The sequence below is a fragment of the Panthera uncia genome, chromosome X, assembly GCF_023721935.1.
Source record: "Panthera uncia isolate 11264 chromosome X, Puncia_PCG_1.0, whole genome shotgun sequence".
Taxonomy (NCBI): domain Eukaryota; kingdom Metazoa; phylum Chordata; class Mammalia; order Carnivora; family Felidae; genus Panthera; species Panthera uncia.
In genome coordinates, this window is record NC_064817.1 from 53505573 (window position 1) to 53528175 (window position 22603).

Below are 22603 nucleotides of genomic sequence, written 5' to 3' on the forward strand. Positions count from 1 at the left end.
CTTTTAAATGCTAAATATAGATCTCAATGCTTAAAATTAAAACAGAAGCCTTCTGCTCAACCCTAGAGCCTCACTCTTCAGACTTAAATATTTTCAAATCTCTTAGCTGTTTTTTCTGATATTTACCCCCACAGTTCAAAATGGCATGCCAATGCTATTTCTTGATTTTTTTTCTGTTTTAAATATCTATTGACTTTATTAGAGGCATATTTGCTCTCTTACTATCAGCAGCACTGTATGTGTACACATACTTCCCCTCCCTTCATACATCCAATGTTGGCATATCACAACTTCTGACTTTAAGAGTATTCCATTTTTACATCATTAGGACTATAAATATTGTTCACAGCTGAATCATGTAGAATACTGGATTACATTTTTTTCCTTGGTCAACTTGTTTTCCTGGAGTTAATATTTGCCTCTTTTTTCTATTTGCTTAGTTTTCTAGGACTTTTTGCTAATGCATCTCCAATTTCCCCATCAGAGCTGTAAACACTAAGGGCAATGCACAGATAATTAAGATAAAATCCCTGTCCTCAGGTAGCCTACAGTTTCAAGGATTTAATTTATACAGATGTCTTACCAGAAGGCTTGGGCTCCTTTCAGGGACTTTGATCTAGGCTATGTCTTTGATCCCACACTCCAGGCAGGCCTATCTCTTTCCATCTCTCTCAGCTGAATTTGGATTCACACAGTGAATTTGGATTCACAGTCCTCCGGAGAGCAAATGTGGTTTTAGTCTGCATTAACAGAAACAGAGCTTCCAGGTCAGGAGGGCTGATACTTCTACTTGATTGTGTTGATAAACTCTATTTGGGTATTGGGTTCAGTTGCAAGGGACACAGAAAATAGGAACTCATCTGAATATGAAGAACCAGGATAGAACAGAGAACTAGAAACCACATCCTATGAAATAATTGAAAAAACTGGGAGTATTTGGCTTCTTAGAAGAGTAGTCTACACATAGCTATCTCCATTTTTCTTCCTTCACATTCCCTTTTAAATTGGCCTCAGTCTGGTTTCTGCCCCGTGATCCCCTGAAACTGCTCTCACCATGATGGGACTGCCAGCATGTTTCTGTCTAAATCCTTATCTGCTGACCACTCCTTCATCTTGGAAACTCTCTCCTCCCCTAATTTTCAGAATGCCACTCTCTTCTGTTTCTCCTCTAATCTTTTAAGCTACTCCCCTATCTTCATCAGATTCCCTTCCTCCACCTTCCCCTTAAATGTTAGTGATTTCCAGGGATCCACTGTTGGTTCTTTTCTCTCTGTGCTCACTCTCCCTAAGCAATAGCATCCACTTCTTTGGCTTTCACTATTGCTTTATCAGTCAGGGTGAGCTACGTTATGCTGTGATAACACACAACTCCTAAACATCTGAGGTTTAGCACAACAGTTATTTCTTGCTCACCATACATGTCTGAAACAGATCAGCAGGGATCATCTGCTCATGATAGTCACCAAGAGACCCAGGCTAGTGGAGGACAGGAGCTTCTCAATACTGTTTCCATAGTCAACAGCAGAGGGAAGAGAATGGCAAATCATATACCAACTCTTAGAGCTTCTCCCCAAAAATGATCCATGTGACTTCAACTCACATTTCATTGGTCAAAGTAAGTCATATGGTCATGCTTATCTTTAAAGGGTGGGGGGAAGTACAGTCCTACCATGTTTCTAATGATTAACCCTATCCCTTGGTGATTTGTCTCTAGCCCAGATCTTCCTTCTGAGCTCAGACCATTATATCCAACTGCCTCCTGGACATTTATACCTACCTGACCCACATATACTTCAAAGTCAATATGGCCAAAAACTTTTTTTTTATATTTATTTTTTTAAATGATTGTTTTATTTATTTTTGAGAGAGAGAGAGAGTGCAATCAGGGGAGGGGCAGAGAGAGAGGGAGACAGAGAATATGAAGCAGGCTCTGTGCTGACAACAGAGATGACAGCCCTCTAATGCAGGGCTTGAACTCATGAACCATGAGATCATGACCTAAGCCACAGTTGGTTGCTTAACCAACTAAGCCACCCAGGTGCCCCATTATGGCCAAAAACTTAATTCATCTTTTGCACCCCCAAATCTACCTCTCCTGCTGATTTCCCTTCTTTAATGAAAGAAACTACTATTCATCCTGACACTCAAGCCAGAAACCTGGTAGTCATCCTGGACCCCTCCCTCTCCCTCATTCCCTACCCCCATAAGTTATCTTGTTGGTTCTACCTCCTTGACATCTCTTCTCATCCACCCCTTCTCTCCATTTCTTAATTGTGCTGCTACTGCCTTAGTTGAGGTCCCCATCATCTCTCACTAAGATTATTGCAATAGTTTCCTAACTGGTCTCCCTACCTTCAGTCTTGATGCCTACACTCCATCATCCATACTTTCAGACACAGTCTGTAAAGTTAGCCACAGAAGTGATGATAAGTGATCTTTTAAAAAGCAATTATTTAAAACTCATTAAAAGCTTTCAGTTCCCTATAAGATGAAGTCCACATCCTCCTCAGCATCCGGAACATATCATAATATGGGCATGGCCTTCCTCTGCAGCCTCACCTCCTATTACATCTCCCTTTGCAGCCTCTAATTATGCTAAACTACCTACAGTGTCTGAACCCAGCACTATTTCACACCTCCAGACCTTTATACCTACTGATTCCTTTGCTTGAAATACACTTATCCCTGCCCTATTCCACCTAGTGAACTTCTACTAATTTTTTCCAAGCCCCAATTCAAGCCTCTCCCATATGGAGATGTTTTCATGTCCCCAGCATTCAAAACAGTTGATCACTCCTCCCTCTATGCTAACACTGTACCAAGCACATACTACTTATCACAGTGACTTATAATGATTGATTCACATTGTTGTCTCTCCTTCTTCTTAAAGATAGCAATCTTATCTTCATCATCTGTAGCCCCTCCTCCCTATCACAGCGCCAGATAGTCAGAAGACGTTCAGAAAGTGATCATTGCATGAACAAATGAATGGGAAGACCTGATTCAGGGAAGTTTACAAATAACTTCAGGACTATCAAAGGGGACAGGAAGCCGATTATAGAGCTAGTAGGAGCCATGAGTAAAGCCACAGAGAGGGCATTAGCTCAAAAGAAGGAAGAACTTCTTTTACTGCTAGAGTTGTCTGAAGATATGGGCTGCTCTGGGAGAGAGTAAGAGCCCTGTGACAATAGTGCTTGGCAGTGATGTTGGAATGGAAATTCCAATAGCAGACAGGGAAGTGTCATGATGACTCTCACAGTCACTTCCATTCTGGAGTGGTAATAAACCTGCCTCTTCTACTCATGTAATTGATATGGATCACCTAGGCTCCTTAAGAGCTGCCCCTGCATTAGGAACACCACTTTTCACTAACCAGACTGCCCCTGGCCAAGCCAGGCCCACCCAGCCATTGGCCTTTGAGCAGATGGCCTAGGAAGCTTGGGTGTGTGAGGTCCCTCTGGAACTGCAGTGGCTTTAAGTTCTTACCCACCTCTCATCCATCTCACCTGCCTTTCTTCCAGGCTAGGTCAGGCCACTTTGACCCATGACTGCTCATTCTCTGAAGCAGGAAAGCTGTTGCTTATTGTTATAGCCACTTAAGTAAAGCCATATTATCCACCTGGATTTGCCCTGTCATGCCTCTAATCCCAGTCTGACTCTGCCAATCCCAGTGACTACAGCTGTCTCCAGAGTTATGTCCATGATCTCCTTCCCCCAAACTGGAGACTGACTTTGACCTTATCCTTTTCTGATCCAATTCTTTGAAAGCCCAGAGTCAGGAATAGGAGCACATGGCTCTTTTCAGACTCTGCCCAAGGAGGTACCTCACACAATTCTAAGTGTGCTGATGGATGTGGTGTGAAGAGGCAAGGGGTTAGTTGTCAGAGTACCTATTTTAATCTTGGCTTTGTAGTAGATTGCCTGCATGCCTCTGACTTCCTAAGCCAATCCCTTTTACTGGGCCTCAGTTTCCCCTTAGGTAAAATCTGGGGGCAGGGTGGTTACTTGTTTGCAGTGGACAGTGGATTTCATCCCCAAGTCCAGCCCAGATTGCTGCTCTGTCTCCATGGGCTCTGCAGCGGCAGCTCCTGGCCAAGGGTCCCAGAAGTACATTAAGAAAACAAGCAACCATAAAAAGAAGGTCTGTAGGGAGGATTTGGATGGGGAAACAGGCCCTAGGGACATTAGCAAGTTGGAATCCAGGAAGGAAACTGCCGACTTTCTGGTTGGCAAGAACAGAAGCTCTCCTCTCTGGATGGTTTTCCAGCTCTTAAACCAAGGAGTCCAGGATGCCTCCTCTTTAAACCCTCTGGCCTTGAGTATTGACTTTGGTCTGTGTGCCTACCTACTCACTTGTGTGCATTCACACAGCACCCTGGGGGCCAGGAGAAGTCAGATACGTCTTTCCAAAGGAGCATAGGGATGAGAAAGCCCTGGCCAAAGCTGCAAGCCAGGAAGCAGGAAGGTAAGGCTTTCCAGGTTCTCCTGGTCCTCCCTAAACTGGCCGCTCCAGAGCCCAGAAGGGGTTGGGATCCCCCTCATCTTTCCCACTCCCATTTCAAGAGTTCTTTAGCAGCCCAGCTGGGAGGAGGGGGGGGATAGCCTTCCCAGCTTCCTTTTTGGGTTAATTGGTGTTCCCTCTAGTTACCCCCTGCTTCCTTCCCCTCCCAGTTCCCATAGCAACTTGGCTGCAGCAGCCAGAACTTGATTGAGCCCAGCGGTGGCCTGACTAGGGTGGGAAAGGGGGATTCTGTAAGAAAAGGAGGGCACTTTCAGGTCAGGTCTTCCAACCCTACCCATCATCTGCTGCTACCTAGAGGGTCCAGGATGGTTAAGTTCAGAGGACAGGACATGATGAAAAAGGCTTTTCTGCCAGGGCTGGAGTCTGAAGAGCCTGAAAGCCCAGAGCCAGGCTGGTTCTCAGCTCTCTTCCCCTGCCCATGCCCTTGTGTGCCCTGCCCCTACATATGGAATTTGCAGTCATTGGTAGGATTGTCCAGTCATTGGTAGACTATTGGTAGGATAATCCTGGAGTTGGAGTCAAGAAAACAGATTCAAAGTTTCTCCCTCTGCCAGTATTTTATGTGGCTATAAACAAGTCATTCCCCTTTTCCTGGGCCTCAGTTCCCTCATCTATGAAATGCAAGTAGAGGGGCTAAACTGATAGTTCCCTGCATATTAAAATTACATAGGGTATTTTGAAAAACTACATGTGTGTGGGTCCCACCCACAAGGAATCTGACTTAGTTGGTCTGGAGTGAATTTTTTAAAGACTCTCCAAGTGATTCTAACATGCAGCCAGCGTTGAGAGACTAGAGCAAAAGACCTCCAAGGGTCTCCCAACTGACTGTTGTCTGGTTCTGAGACATTTCTTCCTTTTCCTTACATGCCCCACCTCCAGCAAGCCCCACAGCTTCCCTAACCCTGGATGTCTTGGCTCTTCCCCATCCTTATGGATGAGTATTGAGGCTGCCCCCGTGACTGCCCAAACAACCCGGTGGCCTCTGGCTCAGTCCTCACACTGATGAGTCAGGGCAAGCTACTTAGGCCCGGTGAGGGGAAAGGGCTGCAGAAACTGAGGCAGGCTTGCTGCACAGGTGGTAGCCCTGAGAGCCAGACTTTTCGCTGGAGAAGGACCCCAGACCACCTCTGAAGCAGGTGAGTCAGCAGTGGCCTCAGCTGGCCCTCTGTGAGGCCAAGAAATTGGATTATGTCTCAGCTCCTGTTTGCTCTTCCTCCATTCCCCTCATTAGTTCCTTGCCTGTTCCTGCCTAACCACCCACAGACCTGGTGTCCTCCTCAGGCAATCTGCTCACCCACTTGTTGCCATGGTGACCCAGGCTTGGGGTATGGGGCTTGAGGGAGGGTCTTCTAATTAATTAGAAAGACCACACTCCCACTGTCAGGCCACCCCTCTCCCAACCCCTGCCTCCCCCTCTCCCTCCCAGAGCATACAGGTGAGTGCCCAGCCACCATAGCCTGTTATTAGGCAAATCACAGTTGCCTGGGAGGAGGGCTGCAACTCCAATTGGGCCTCCTCACCTAGGAACAGAAATATTTTTTTAAATATAATTTATTGTCAAATTGGTTTCCATACAACACCCAGTGCTCATCCCAACAAGTGCCCTCCTCCCTGCCCATCACCCACTTTCCCCTCTCCCCCACCCCACCCCCATCTACCCTCAGTTTGTTCTCAGTCCTTAAGAGTCTCTTATGGTTTGCCTCCCTCCCTCTCTGTAACTTTTTTCCCCTTCCCCTCCTCCATGGTCTTCTGTTAAGTTTCTCAAGATCCACATATGAGTGAAATCATATGGTATCTGTCTTTCTCTGCCTGGCTTATTTCACTTAACATAATACCCTCCAGTTAGGAGCAGAAATATTGAGCTGAAAGAGCCCAGGGAGAATCCTACAGAGACAGAGACCTCTGTACTCAGTCGGTGGAAGAAGGGGCAATTGCACATACTTTGGGGTGAGGATTGAGGAAGATCCTGGGTCCAGGCTGCTGAGATTGGGGCAATGGCTATGGGCAGAGCCTCACCTTTGCACTTGGTCCCAAAAGATGGAGGGTGTTCTCTGAGGCACTAGGGCCCTTAGCTGTGGGGATTTCCTTTTCTTTCTTGCCTTGCATTTGTTTCTTTTACCCTCCTTCTGCTTTCTTGTATCCCCACCTCCCTTCCCCAACTTTATTCCCCTTCTCTCTCTTACCCTCATCTTTGTTACTTCATCTTTCTTACCCCTCCTCTTCACAGCCCCCTCTCTTATGTCCCCACCCTCTTATCCCCATGCTCTTTCTTATGTTTCATTTTCTCTCGCCCTCACTGCATCCCTTTACCTCTCTTACCCTCCATCTCTTATTCCTCTGCTGTTTCTCCCCAGGCATACCCCCATCACCACCATTTCTTACTCTCCAACTACCCACTCTTTCTCACCCTCTCTTTCTTACACACTCCTGCCTTGTACCCCCTTACCTCACTGCCACTCTCTTCTATCCCTTAACCCCCACTCTACCCCTCCACCTCTCTCTTACCCTGCCTCTTACCTGTACTTGATATTTTACATCCTTATTTCACTCCCTTCTCATTCCTTTGCATGTAACTTTCACCCCCAAATTTCACTTTTAGGGGTTTATATAAATAAAATTTAGCACAGGTGTGCAAGAGACATGTGTACAAAGCATTGTTTATAACAATAAAAACTTGGAAATAAATGTCCATCCACAGGAGGTTGGCACCCTTCCCACTCATGCATTTACTTACCTCCATATTTCCACTTAAGCTGTTGCCTCAGCCTGGAATGCCCTTTTGTCTCACCTCTACCGATCCCATCTAAAATCCTACTTTGAGGGGCACCTGGGTGGCTCAGTCAGTTAAGTGTCTGACTTCGGCTCAGGTCATGATCTCAGAGTTTGTGAGTTCAAGCCCCGCATCGGGCTCTGTGCTGACAGCTCAGCTGCTTCAGATTCTGTGTCTCCCTCTCTCTCTGCCCCTGTCCTGCTTGTTCTTTGTATATCTCTCAAAAATAAATAAACATTAAAATTTTTTTTAATCCTACTTTCAGTTCTAGGTCAACTGTTATCTTCTCACTGATTTCTTTCCCAACTTTTCTATTTGATTCCCTCCAATGACCAGTGGTTTACCTCTCCTACAGTATAGATCATATGCCATAGATTCAAATTAGATGCATCCATCGATGAAACTGGAATTTCTCTGAGAGTAGGGACATGTCCTCATTTACTTCTCCCGTTCATTCAATAAACAGACCTTTTTACATATATTGTGCTGCAGACACAGTGGTCAATAAGTACACAATGGTCAATAAGACAAACCCATGTCTGCTCTCATGCATCTCACATTTTAGTGAAGTTGGCTGAGAAAAACAAAACAAGGATGCAGACAAAATCATACTTGTGGTGAAGAAACAGTTAAGAAAAAGAGGGAATAATGAGAAGGCATCTTCTAGCTAGAGGGGTTAGGGAGACACTCTTTGAGGAGGTGACATTTGAACTGAGGCCTGAAAGATGAGAAGGACCTAGTCATGCCAAAAGTGGGAGGAAGAACATTCCAGGCCAAGAGAACAGTATGAGCCAAGGCCCCGAGGTGGAAAGAAGTAGGACATGTTCAAGGAAAAGAAAGAAAACCTATGCGTGTGGAGCATGATGAGCTTGAAGGGAGAGATAGGAAATGAGGTTGGAAAGCCAGATGGGAGCCAAGTTTTGGAGGGGCTTGAAGTCTGTGGTCAAAAGTTTGGATTTTATTCTAAATGCATTGAAGGGTTTGAAGCAAGGGAGTAATATGATCTGCTGACATTTTGAGATCACTCTTACTCCTGTGTGAACAGTGGATTGGAAAAATAAAGAGTAGAGGTGGGGAGGCCACACAGGAGACTGTTGTACAGGTGACAGACAACAGTGACCTGCGCAAAGTTTTGGATGTGGAGTAAGAATGGGCATGTCTGCATGTGGGGATGCAGAGAAAGAGAGGAATAAAGGCTGACACCTAGATTTCTGGCTTGAATACCTGGGTAGATGGCCATGGAACTTCATTGAAATGGTCAAACCTTGGGAGTGAGGGGTAAAAAAAATGTAAGAACTTCATGTTAAGACTCAGAGCATGTTAAATGTGAGATGCCAGCAAGTTATCAAAGTATCAAACAACACTTTGGGGTGCCTGAGTGGCTTAATCAGTTAAGCACCCAACTTTGGCTCAGGTCATGATTTTGCAGTCCGTGAGTTGGAGCCCCACGTCTGGCTCTGTGCTGACAGCCCAGAGCCTGGAGCCTGCTTCAGATTCTGTCTCCTTCTCTCTCTGCCCCTCCCCCACCCATGCTTTGTCTCTCTGTCTCTCAAAAATGAATAAATGTTAAAAAAAATTTTTTTAAGTATCAAACAACAGTTTGTTTCTCAGGGGGTTGATTTGCTACTATAACCCACTACTACCTACCACCACCACCCATCACCACCCCTCACCACCCCCTGCTTTAGAAAAGGCTGTTGTGGGGACACATTGTGAAAGTCCATGTCCATGGTAAAGTTATTTGTATTTCCCTGTAAATGTTTAAAGCTCATGTAAGAAGCACTGACCATGTTGCTCATAGTGTGATTGAAAGGCTTCCGCCAGCAGAATGACCAGGACCCTTGTTCAAAATGCAGAGTCCTAAGCCCACCTCAGTCTTCTTGAAGCTGAATTGGAGGAAGTCATCTGCATATTGAACAAGTGCCCCAGGAGTTTCTGAGGTCCATTGAAATCGAAGAACCATTGCTATGAGAAGCAATCATGAGAAGGTGCCCCTGAAGATATGAGGAGGATGTGGGCAGGGTAACCCCATCCATGAGAGCTGCCTGGGCATCCTGTTAAAATGCAAGTGCTGAAGTGGTGGGTTTGGGGTGGGGTCCGGGATTCTGCACTTCTCACAAGATCCTAGGTGATGGTGATGCTGCTGGTCCAGGTCCACATTTCCAGTAGCAAAAAGCTATATCAGTGGTTCTCAATGGGAGATGATTTTGTGTGATCCCCAGGGGACATTTGACAATGGCCAGATATATTTTTTGGTTGTCACAAAAATGGGGGGGATTAACTGACAACTACTGGGTAGCGTCAAGGAATGCTGCTCAATATCCTATTATGCACAGGATAGCCCCCCTCAAAAAAGTATCCAGTCCATGGGTGTTTACCCAAAGAAAATGAAAACAGTAATTTGAAAAAGTATATGCATCTGTATGTTTATTGCAGCACTGTTTACAATAGCCAAGGTATAGAAGCAGCTTAAGTGTCTATCGATAGATAAATGGATAAAGAAGACAGGTGTGTGTGTGTGTGTGTGTGTGTGTCTGTGTGTGTCTGTGTAATATAAAAGAATGAAAATAAAAGTCATAAGGGGCACCTGGGTGGCTCAGTTGGTTAAGCGTCCGACTTCAGCTCAGGTCATGATCTCACGGTTCATGGATTCAAGCCCCGCGTTGGGCTCTGTGCTGACAGCTCAGAGCCTGGAGCCTGCTTTGGATTCTGTGTCTCCTTCTCTCTGCCCTTTCCCTGCTCATGCTCTGTCTCTCTGTCTCTCTCAAAAATGAATAAATATTAAAAGAATGAGATTGTGCCATTTGAGACAACATGGATGGACCTAGAATGTACTATGCTAAGTGAAATCAGAGTGAGACAGACAAATACCACATTCATTTTCACTTATATGTAGAATATAAAAAACAAAACAAATGAATAAACAAATGAACAGCAGAATCAGACCTAGAAATACAGAGAACAAACTGATGGTTGCCACAGCAGAGGGAATGAAGAGACAGGTAAAATGAATGAACGGGAGTGGGAGATACAGGCTTCCAGTTGTGGAACGAATAAGTCACAGGAATGAAAGGCACAGCACAGGGAGTAAAGTCAATGGTATTATACTAGTGTTGTATGGTGATGGATGGGAACTACAGTTGTGGTGATAGAGCATAGAGTTGTTGAGGCACTAAGTTGTACACCTGAAACTAATGTAACATGGTATGCCAACTATACTTCAATTGAATTAATCAATTAATTAATTATAAAAAAATTTTAGAATTGTCCAGTCCAAAGTGTCAGTAGTGTCACTGTTGAAAAACTCTGGGCTTATTGATAGCCAAACAGTATACAGCAGGGAACCTTTCCTAGCTAGGACCCAGTGCCTGGTAGGAATGGGCTAGATGAGGAACAGGAAGTATACTGTGGAATGAAACTGCAAAGCAAGGTTTCCAAAAGAAAGGTGGCATCTGCTCCACACCAGGGCTGAAGCCAACAGGACAGAGCATGGATTAACTAGGGCTTGAAAGCACATGTGGTGCCTGGTAAGGCAGATTCCTGTTTATTTAAAATAACCCCTCACATTTGTATTGCACTTTAGAGTTTACAAAACATTTTCATATGTGTCATATTATTTGATGCACATAACACCCTAATGAGGTAGAGCAAGGATTATTCTGTCCATCTCTTTCTTGAATTTAGAAACTTAACACCATCAGCCAAAGGAATGTTTGCTGAATTGGACAGAACCAAAATTTACCTCACTGTCAGTGACTTCAGACAAGCCAGCATAGCTCCTTGGCTTGACTACAAGAGCAGGGTTGGATGGGATGATTGGTAACGCCCTTTCCAGCTCTGACACAGGAGTAGTTTTGTGATTTTACAAATGAGAAAGTTGTAAGTCTTGGAGGCCTGCAGATTAGGGGACTTGGGAGTTTGGACTATGAGATGAGAGATTTTAGGGTAGCATGTAGTGGTCTTGACCCAAACCCTCCTTCTTCTCCACACCCTGGATCCTGGGGATGGGTGGGTGGGCAATTACACTCCTCCTTCATCCCTTTCCTTTGAGGTAGGAAGGGGCTGATGCCTGGGCTGACACTCTTTCCTCTCCCCACAGGCTGTCTACAAGGCCTGGCTGTGCTCAGAATACTTCAGCGTGACCCAGCAGGAATGCCAGCGCTGGGTGCCCTGCAAGCAATACTGCCTGGAGGTGCAGACCCGGTGCCCCTTTATACTCCCTGACAATGAGGAAATGGTGTACGGAGGGCTTCCTGGCTTTATCTGTACAGGTAAAGGCAGAAAACTGGGAAGGAGGGAGAAGGCCAAGGGCCCAGGGCAGGTACCAGGTTGGGGGTGTGGGAGCAGGGAGGACAACAGGGAAGTCAGATTAGAAGAAGGTTAGTGCCTTGAAGACTTGACAGTGAGGTCCCCAGGTTGGGATAGGGTCAAGAGGAATAGACAAAGAGCACAGGGGCCATCTCTATCAACAACGTGCCCTGGCCAAGGAGTCATCCCAGAGAAACTGTCTCAGGTCCCTGGGAGAGAAGTATCTGGAAAGGGTAGGTGCTGAGGGGCCAGGGGAAAGGAGTCTTGGGCAGGGCTACCAGAGCAGTCCCAGCTTTGAAAATCTCCTCTCTAGGAAAGCCATCTGTCCCCTTAGCACCCCACCACACACCTTCCTTATCCATTGGCAGGGTTGCTGGATACTTCGCCAAAGCGGCCGGAAACCAAGTGCTGTGACGTGCAGTGGGTATCCTGTGACTCGGAGAAGAAGAAGTTCAAGGAGACTGAGGCCCCCAAAACCCACCACCAGCAATTCCATCACTCCTATTTCCACCACTACCACCAACAGTACCACCACTACCATCCCCGCCATGACCCTCCAGGCCACATCAGCCACAGGCCCTCCATGCTGCCGGTCTCTGGGGGCTCCCGCCTCAGCCCCAGCAGGATCCGGCTGTATGTCCTTGTTCTCATGCTCCTCCATACCATGGTGTCCTTCTCCAGTAGCCAGGGTGGTGAAGGACTGGGGCTGGAGGCACTGCCTACCCTAGATGAGGGCCTGACTCGGGAAGAGTGACAGCAGGGAGGGAGGACAGACCTCCACCACACACTGACAGCAGCTCCAGCCCCCCAGGGGGAGGGGGAGGGGCTCCTCCCATGGGAGGTATAGGACCAGGTGGGGGGCGGGGGGAAATGGGGGGCCACACATCACCCCCAGCCTACCCCCACCCCAAAAGCAGCTCCGACAGAACGGCCAGAGGGCCCCAGGGAGCTGCAAAACTCATCCGGGAGTAAAAGGCAGGAGCAGCAGATGCCCCCCCTCAGGTCCCCATCTATGGGGCTTAGCAAAAAAAGGGGGGAGTGGGGGCTAGAAGTACCCACTCCTGCTGAGAACCCTGACCCCAGGGAAGGAGGCTACTCACCCAGCCTTGGCCCTGCAGGGAATGCTGGGGGGCACAGAGGGGAGAAGCTCTTTCCCCCCTCCACATTCCTTTTGTTGCCACGATCCTTAATTCCCTCCTGCCCATACCCCTACAGGCAATGGCAGACGGTGCAGTGGCCCTCCTCCCACTCCAGTGCACCTTGCCCCACGTGGGGCCACCACAGGGAAGTGCCAGGCTGGGAGATGAGGTGCACACAGTCGCGACTAGGCCGGGGCCCCAGTTAAGCTGTACCCCACCACTGTAGGTAGTGAGGGGTAGTAATGGGGTACAGAGTGGTGAGAGAGAGTAGAGATAGGGAAGAGGGAAAGGAGAGAACAGGACAGGAGGGGAGAGGAGAGATGAGATGTGGGCAGAGGGCTTAGAGAGATGGCTGAATGGTCTATAGTCACCTGGCTTTGGAAAGAAGGACGATCAGTGTTGAGGCAGGCTCGAGGACACCTCCTCAAATCAGAAAGGGTTGCATAGAGTCCTGTGGGGAAAGAGCACAGGAACCCGGTTGTTGGGCCTCAAAACAGAAGCCTGAGAGCACATGGTCAGACTGCCACTGTCTGAAGGGCCATTATCTTACAGAAGGTGCACATACTTCCAAGGGCCATTCTTGCCCTGGAGATCTTGGCCTTGAGGCCAAAGATGTTTCCATTTCTGATCTCCATAGGGAGGAGGGACTTAAGTCCAAGTGGGTCAGGCCTGGCCTGGGTCCCCATACACACTCATTTTGTCCTAGCCCAGGCCTCCATGAAGGAGAACCTGGTGGCATTGCCCCAGGGCTTTCCAGAGATGAGACTCCCCCATCCCCACCCTGTCCCCATCCCCAGCCTACCAAAGAGTATTCATCCCTTCCCATCCCTGACCCCATGGGTTACTATCTGAACTGTGGAACAACCAGACTATTCCTCACCCTGTAGAGGGTCCTCTGATCCAGCCACCCCTGCCTGCCCCTTCCTGAAGAAAGTCCAGAGACAGGCCAGGGGACCCACTGAATAAGGATAATGTGCTATTGTCTCTTGACTGAGACACTTGAGGTATTTAGTCAGGCTAGAGGACTAGACAAGAAAAGAAGCATCGAGAGGCCCTTGGAGGCTGTTAGCCTTGTGCTGATCTCCAGAGAGTCGGAGGCTACATCGCCCGGGACCTCTAAAAGCCAAAAGGAGCAGACAAGAAAGGGCACCAGAACTGTGTTCCTGCAATGGGCCAAGTGGCATTCGGTACCAGAAAGGCCTGTGTCCTAGGCTGTGATGCCAATGAGTTAAGGGGACGAGTGGGCCTAGAGCTGCATTAGGTGAAACCAAGAAGTGGTTGGCAGGGGATAGATGGGAGACCTCCTAGTAGAGAGGGAATCATTTAAGGACCTCTGCTGGGTCCCAGAGAGGCTTTGTGAGACCGGGGAGTCCTTCCCTGCTGGTTTTCTCATTTCTCACAGCCTGTTTCCCTCCCCCAACCCCTGTGCCCCACCCACACACTCCCCTGTTTGGCCCTCAGCACTTCGGGCCTAGCCACATACCCCATCCCTAGAGTGCTCTTTTGAGCTGGGGAGGGGAAGAGGTGCTGGCTCCTTTCCAGAGACGCTTATGTAGATGTGAGAGACCCTAGGTACAGCCTTCTAACTCCTGCATCCTCAGGAGGGGAAAAGGGACTGGGAAGTAAAGGGGGACCTTAGGGCCCCAAAGAACGGACCCTTGGAGACTCCCATCCTCTCTTCCCCCTCACCAAGTGCCCAGGAGACCCCTGGCTCAGACCAGCCCAGGGCCTTGCCCAGTGGCAGGGGAAAGGGGCACCTCACTCCACCTCAAAGTCATTTGACTGTCCCTGTTCACCTCACCACCCAGATCTTCCACCACCCCTCCAGCTGCCCCTGCCCTCCGTCACAGGCAGCAGAGCTGGGCAGCTTTCTTATGCCATTTTCTACACTGTGCTTCATGAGTAGAACTCTCTTGCACTAGTTCTTATGACTGAGTCTCCAAGCTCGATTCCTAGTAGCCCCCCCCCACCCCCACCGTCCCTTCCTCCCTCACCTGGCTATGATTCAGTTGTTCCCCTTCCCCTGCCTCTGTGTTTCGGTGAGAGTCTCTGTATGTGTATTGCTTTCTGTTTTGTTGCATTGTAGAGCAGAGGCCTTTCTGCTCTTGTTTAACCCCATAAAGAAATAAATGGTAAGACTTGATGATAACCCTCCCTTTATGGTTTTGTTCTGTGGAGTCAAGCACTGTGAGAGGAAAAAGCCTGTGTTGGAGAAGGGGTAGGACCGGAGGACATTGACCCTGTGCACTGCTCTTTGTTCAAGTCTCAGAAAAAAAAAAAAAAAAGAGGAAACTCTGTAACAGGCCATTCAGGTGAGGAATCACAAACTTAAACTTCTGCAGAGATCAGTGAGTGAGGTGGACCATGTTGTCGTGAAGTGCAGACTCCGCGGTTGTGAGTGGTGAGAAAGGCAGGGTACACACAGTCTGCAGGGGCAGCTCAAGCCCAGGGTTGTCTTGTGGGAATGTGGGTCCAATGATGCCTGATCTCATTCTTTTTTTTTTTACATGAAGCCCTCTAATTTCTAAATGTTGGCTCAAGTTTGAAGAAAGCAAACTCCTGTGTGAGCTAAACACATCTGCAGGCCCCACCTGGCCTGGGGATTACCAGTTTTCCACATTGGTTCCAGCCTTTGGTTGTTAAGTCTACCAAGTTCATCTCTCCTCTGCTGCTTTACTAGGCCCATGTACCCAGCGCAGAAGTGAAAGGCACCCTAGGGGAGGGGCAGACAGAGCCCTCCACCCCTACCATCTTTTCACATAAACAGGGGAAGGAAGGGCATGTGTGTGAAGGGAATCTGGCATCCTCACCCAGTTGCTGAATTCCTTTGCCAAGAAAACGCAAGTTCCCCCAATCCCCCCAAAAGCAGCATAGCATGGAGGTTAGGATATGGTCTCTGGAGCCAAGAGTGTGTGAGTGCAAAGTTGACCACCACCATCTCCTACTTGTACAGCTTTGCACAAGTTCCTTGACTTCTTCGAGCCTTGGTGACCTCATCTATCAAAAGGCTTATTGTGAGAATTACGTGGTATATGTAAAGCACTTTGCACAACAGCCGGCATGGAAGGAGCCACAAGAATATTGATCGTTATTATTGTCATTACGCAGTGTTCTTTCTCTTTCCTTCACCTTCACTTACAATGGTCACTGAGTTTTGTCAATTCTACCTCTGTCATGTGTCAGATCCTTCCCATCCTTTCCGCCCCCCTCCCACTCAGCCACTTCAGGCCTGCAGTAGCTCTTGCCTGGACCACTGCAATGACCTACCAACTAATCTCTTGTCCAGTCACTCCAACTCCAACCCACCCTCCCTAGTACAGTGTGCTCAGGAGGCACTCCATAAACATTTCGTGAAAGACCTGCTGCCTTAAAGTACACATCTAATCTTCCTAAAGTGAACAGATCACACCTGTGATCAAAACATCAGATGGCTCCACATTGCCTGTCTAATCAAGAGTGAGCTTCTGGGGCACCTGGGTGGCTCTGTCGGTTAAGTGTCCGACTTTGGCTCAGGTCATGATCTCACAGTTCGTGGATTCGAGCCCCGTGTTGGGCTCTGTACTGAACTCTTGCTCAGGGCCTGGAGCCTACTCCAGCCTGCCCTGTGTCTCCTCTCTCTGCCTCTCCCCCGCTCGCACTCTGTCTCACTCTGTCTCTCAAAAATAAATAAATGTAGTAAAAAATTTTTTTCAAAAAAAAAGTGAGCTTCTTAGCAGGACTTTCAAGAATCTTTGTATTCTGATCCGATCCCGCCACTCTGATCTTGCCCTATAGACTATCCCACACTCATGCCCCCAGCCACATTTCCCTGCTGGCAGTTCACTGAATGAGCTTGTGCCTTCTTATCTCCTACCTTTTGCTCACACCGTTTCTTCTGCCTTGAATGCCTTCTCTCCATCTCTGTCACTTCCTCATCTAGTTTTCATAGTCCAGCTCAAATGCCACCTCTGCTATGAAGGTATCCACATTGTCCCTCTCCCAAGCTGAGCATGATCTGTACTCCTAGAACACTTTGCACACTTTGCACCTTAATCATGGTACTTATCACACCCTGCCTCTATTCAACGTGGTCCTTCATTCATTGAAAACATACCTAGTGAGCAATTACTATATGTCAGGCACTGTGCTCGATGCTGAGAATATAGCAGTAAAGGACCTCACATTATAGATCCACAGGATAACATGATGCTATGTGTTCGGCAACCATGATATGCTCACCATAACATTTGAGTTTTTCTCTCACCACATGTCAATGAGGACAGTCCACTTATCTTGGCCTTGGGCATAGGAAACAAAAAAAGGTGAGAGACTGGAGAGAGCTACAAACCCACAGTGCTAAGGGAGTCAAGGGCACAATGGCCCTGCCAAGGAAATACAAGCATACTTCAGAGATATTGTGCTTTTCAGTTCCAGACCAGCACAATAAAACCAGTCAAATGGATTTTCTGGTTTCCCAGTGTGTATAAACGTGATGTTTACACCACACTGTAGTCTATTAAGTGTGCAGTAGCATTATGTCTAAAAAAATGTACATACCTTAATGAAAAAATACTTCATTGGTAAAAAAAAAAAAACAAAACTGCTAACCATCCTCTAAGCTTTCAGGGAGTTGTAATTACTGACCACAGATCACCATAACAAATATAATAATGAAAAAGTTTTAAATATTGTGAGAATTACCAAAATGTCACATAGAGACATGAAGTGAGCGAATGCCGGTTGAAAAAAAAAAAATGGCGCTGATAGACTTCTACCATACAGGGTTGCCACAAACCATCTGTTAAAAAACAAAACAGAACCAAAAACCCCACAGTATCTGCAAAGTGCAATAAAGCAAGGCATGATAAAACAAGGTATGCCGCTCTGAGCTCCCCCTTTGCCCTGGGTCCAGGTCCTGGTACTCTCCCTCAGGCTGACTGCAGACAGCTTCAGTCTCTTCCCACCTCAGCATATGCTAGGAGGTGGGGAGGCAGTTCAACAGAATCACCTGGAGAGCTTTTGCTGTGGCCCCACCAGCAGAGATTCAGATTTAATTAGTCTGGGTCGGGGTCCCAGCCTCAGTATTAACAGACTCCACAAAAGATTCTAATGTGCAGCCAGGCTTACCAATCACAGGATGAATAGAAGGCTGGGCCTACATGAAGTCCTTGTTATTCGAGGACAAGTGGTGCTAGAAAAAGGACATTTACAAAGAACCCACTCGAAGTAGGGACCAACACTTCACAGTAGAGTAGGGGAAAGGGGGGAAAAGGTTTCAACAGGACTCTATCTTGAGAAATGAAATTGAAAATGTGGCAAATAGTTTTGTGTTTTGAAATGTGTAAATAATTGCACATATGCACTAATTCTTAAAATGAACAAAGAATGAATCAAGCACTGGGGCATAATATAATTTCCTGACCAGAGTGCATGGGACCACAATAGTGCCTTTCACCACATCATCATAAACAGTTTTGTTTTTCCAAAATTAGAGAGCTTCTTCAATTATCCCAAGGACCTCTTATAATCCTCTGAGAGTTGAATCGTTTACTTTGAAGCCTGGATCCTGTCATTACCCAGGTCAATTTTCTCTTCTGCCAGTGGTAACTGGTCCATCTCTGGCAACTCACCATTTGTCAAGGGCTTCATATGACTTTAATGAGGATCTTCGACATCACTTTCATTGACTTCATGAAACCCTGAATCTTTTTCAAGACCTGCAGTTTCACTCTGAAATTTATTTGCATTTGTGTAATACTAAGCATTAACAAGAGGTTGAAAAGACCTGAGCATAATGAGTATAGATAAACAGTATGAGGGTGTGAAATGGGGAAAGGACCCTATGCAGGGCTCAAAATTGTGAATATTTTGTGCTATGGCAACTTTGTCTTTCATAAAGCCCCTTTCCCTTTTGGAGTTTTAATATGCTTATCTCTAAAATGAAGGAATAGGATTAGATATTACAAAGATTAAATAAATTAACCTCAGTGAAGTAATATATGTGAAAGCATTGAGTACAGTTCCTAGCACAGAGGAGGAGGTTATAATTCCTGCTTTCATTCCCTCTCAAAACATTTTTAGAAGACACTGAGGGACAAACAAGGAAAAAGGGAGAAGTGCATTAGAGTAACTAGAAAGAAGACCCAGAACTGCTGCCTCAGGCCCAAGTTTCGGTCTTACTGCCATTCTCTGGTCACTTTCTCTGTGGAGGGTCACAGATCTACTCACTAAACAGTGAGCACCTAGTAGACTACCTGCTTAGGGGTGTAGGGCAGGAATTCAAGGATCACTCACAGAGAATCTGCCAAGAAGCTCCTGTGTTGGTTAGTAAGAAGAAACATGAATAGAAATCCCTTAAATTACTAGAATCTGACAATTTCTCCTACCTCCATTGTCACCACCTACACCAGGCCACCAACTCTCTCTCTTTTCTCTCTCTCTCTCTCTCTCTCTCTCGGACCACTTCAGTGGCCTTCTAACTGGTCTCCCTGCTTCTCAATCTTGTCCCCCTGCCACAGTCCGCCCAGAGCTATCTTTATTTTTCAAGTTTATTTTTGAGAGAGAGAGAGAGAGAGAGAACGAGCAGGGGAGGGGCAGAGAGGGGGACAGAGGATCTGAAGCAGGTTCTGTGATGACAGCAGAGAACCCAATGTGGGGCTCGAACTCACAAACTGTGAGATCATGACCTAAGCTGCAGTCAGAAGCTGAACCGACTGAGCCACCCAGGAACAACCACCCCCCCCCTCCCGCCCCGAGCTACCTTTTAAAAATGCAAATCAGATCATGTTTCTCCCCTGCTAAAACCCTCCATTAGCTTCCCATCACCATAGGGATAAAATCCGAACTCCTTAACATGGTCCACAGGGCCTTTCATGACCTGTCAGTCTCACCCACTACACTCCTTTCACTATCCTCCGGCAACTATGCCTTATTTCTTTTCTTGTGATATTATACTAAGCTTGCTCCTATCTCAAGACCTTTGTACATACCCTTCCTCAATCTGAGATGTTCTTCTGCCAGAGTTTTGCAAGGCTGACTCCTCTTCACTCTCCTTCAGAGATCATCAGATCTCAGCTCACATGTCACTTTCTGTGAAAGGCCTTTCCTGATTAGGTATGATAGTGCCCTTCTTACCCCACTCTATCATGCCACCCTGCTTTTTATATGATCTAGAGCTGGTAAATATTTGAAATGATCTTGTTTATATATTGGCTTTCTTGTTCATTGCCTCGCTCCTCATTTGAATGCAACCTCTGGGCAGACAAGGACCTCTTCTGTCTGTTCCCTCTTTCCCCAGTGCCTTAGTTAAAGGTTCATTGAGTAAATGGATGTGGAGGCCAGTGAGTGATCCAGTTGGGCAGGAGTGAGTCTTGGTAGGGTGTGTGGGATAGATAGCAGGAGATGAAGCTTGAAAGATAACCTGAGATCAAAACATGGAAGGCCTTGAAGGTCAAGCCAGGGAATGTGGGCTTTATACTGAGACCCCTTGGGAGCCAGGAAAGAGTTTTTATTTTAAGAGGAATATCATCAGCTGACCCGGAGTAAGATTCATCTAGTGCCACGTGCCAGATGGAATGGTGGGTGAAGTGAATGGAGGGTCTGGTTTAAGAGCGCGTCAACTACTGTGTACCCCACCTTCCCCACTCTGGGGCCCGGTTCCACTCAGCTCCCCCTCCCTTTGGGGCCACTCAAGAGCCCTGACTGCCATTCCGCGCCACATGCCGCTGGGTGGCGCTGTGGCTCCTCCTACCCGAGCTGGAGGCGCGAGGGAGGCCGAGGAGCAGCCGAACTGAGCCTGGCGCAGGGATCCGTCGGCGCCTGCAGAGTGGGCTCTCCCTAGTCCACCTCTTTCTCCCACTTCCACGCTTCCCGAGTACAGGCCCGTCGCCGCTCCCCGGCCCCTACCTCCGACTCCAGCCCGCCTTTGGCCTGCTTTCCTCCGCCTCTGGCGGTCTTTGGCTTTCGACCCACCAGGCCAAAGTGGGGCCGAAGACGGGTACCCGCCGGGGTGCAGAAACGGCTGGGGCTGGGTGGTGCCCTCCCTTTGCAGCCCCTTCAGGTTTCGATCCTCCCTGGTTCCTGGGATGAGACAGAGCTTCCACAGCTGCCACCCTGGGCCGCCCCACCACCGGCCCCAGCCAGGCCTGCACTAAAGGTCTGGGCAGCCTTTTGATAAAAAGGGGCTAGAGTCATTGAGCCAATTTACTGTTTATGTTAATAGCCCTGCCTCTCCTCTCGGCCCCTGGCACAAGAAGCAGTTCTCTGGGACTCCTCCACCCCACTACTATATGACCCAGATATCCTATATGTCTGTCTGTGTATATTCTACATCCTAAACCCATCCCTCCAACCTCACTGCTATTGTCTGCCCCCAGTCTCATTACCTACCAAGTAGCCTCCAGCCTCCAGCCTCCTGCCCTTGCAGCCCAGACTTCCTCGCACTCAGCCAGGAGCCTCTTGGAGCAGTGGCCTGGCATCCTGCCCCTGTCATGGTTCCTGTTGCTTGGAAAAGTTGAAAGCTGGCGTTCAAGACCCTCCACACTCTTGCCTCACTCTTTTGGCCTGGCCTCAACTCACATCCAGAGTAAAAAGCCTATCCCTGGTAGGCTGCCCTGAGTAGAGAAGGAGCTACAAACAGGAACTGAACACAGTGGGAGGCTCTCTGGGACTCTGTACAGGGCTGCCTAGGCATCTATCTGAATAGTGGTTACTCACCATCACACTGTCACAACATTAGAGATATACAGAGAACACAGTGTCTGCCTCCCCTAGAGCACAGGAACACATCCGTATCTATTCCTTTGCCCTCTCCCTTTGTTTCCCCTGTCCCCTAGATCTGTTGTGTTCTCCCATCTCTCTGTTCCCCTTTCCATTTATGTTGTCCACTCCCCTATGACCCTCCTGCTGGTATATGAAGCTCATTCTCAACCAGGACATGGCATCCTTTCACAAAGTGGTTGATGACATGAAAACTAGGTTTCTCTGTAATGTTAAGTCTTGCTTTCAATGCATTTTTTTTCCCTTGAGTAGCCTAATATTCACAGACGTTAAGCTATAGGTAGCTCTTGAGGAGCAAAGATTTGAGACTATATTAAATGTAGCCTATTGAACACAACACAGAAACATGTAAATTAACATGGAAAAGCATACAAGGGAGCAGGAAAATTGGCAGAGGCAGATTTATCGGCAAAGAAAGCACTCATGGTTAATTTCAGGCTGTTCTGTGCCCTTGGACTCCAGGAAGCCATGCCCAGGGTTAGATAAGTATCATTCATTGTCTTAGAAGATGACTGGTAGGCGAAAGAGCTTGGAATCAAAAACATAACGCTGAGAAGGGTGGGATACGAGGAGACAGCTCGTCTTCCCCGACTGCATCCCAGGGTAGCTTCTTCTGGGAAATGACAGTTTCCTGTCCCCCAAACAAGCCTTACTGCTAAGAATATCCTCTTCCATTTGTACTGCACGTGTATACACAGTGTCTTCTGCTCCTCACAATAATCCTGTGTTATAGGAATTATTAGCTTGGGTTTACAGATGAAGGAACTGAGGATCAAAAAGGCCAAAAGGCACCCCCCCAAAAAAAATAAAAACCATTACAAAAAATGCAGAACAAAAAGCCAAGACTAGAAGCCAAGAATTCTAACTCCAAAACGGTTCTAGCACGTTTTCACCCACAGTTCCATGACTTGTTGAAGACCCAAAGCTAGGCCAACTGGCCCTGGCCCCGTACCCTCACTCTGTTCCCAGGAGGGACTGAAAACACAGGCAGTGTGACTGAAGCAGAGGAGAAAGGGCTTTCACCTGGCTGCTGTGCTGTGCTGACACCTGACCTGGGTTTGAATGATGGCAGGGGGAGACTCAGGCGATGTTGAGGTTTAAAGGACC

The 22603-nt window shown here is 47.5% G+C and overlaps 1 protein-coding gene across 1 annotated transcript in view; it reads left to right on the forward strand.

Annotated features, from left to right (window-relative positions):
• Positions 1–12454, forward strand: part of NALF2 (NALCN channel auxiliary factor 2) — a 26008-nt gene extending 13554 nt beyond the window's left edge. Inside the window, exons 2-3 of the mRNA XM_049643904.1 lie at positions 11392–11563; positions 11969–12454. Of these exons, the coding sequence (XP_049499861.1) occupies positions 11392–11563; positions 11969–12354 (558 nt within the window). The 3' untranslated portion in view covers positions 12355–12454. The remainder of the gene's footprint in view (positions 1–11391; positions 11564–11968) is intronic.
• The last annotated feature ends 10149 nt before the right edge of the window (positions 12455–22603 follow it).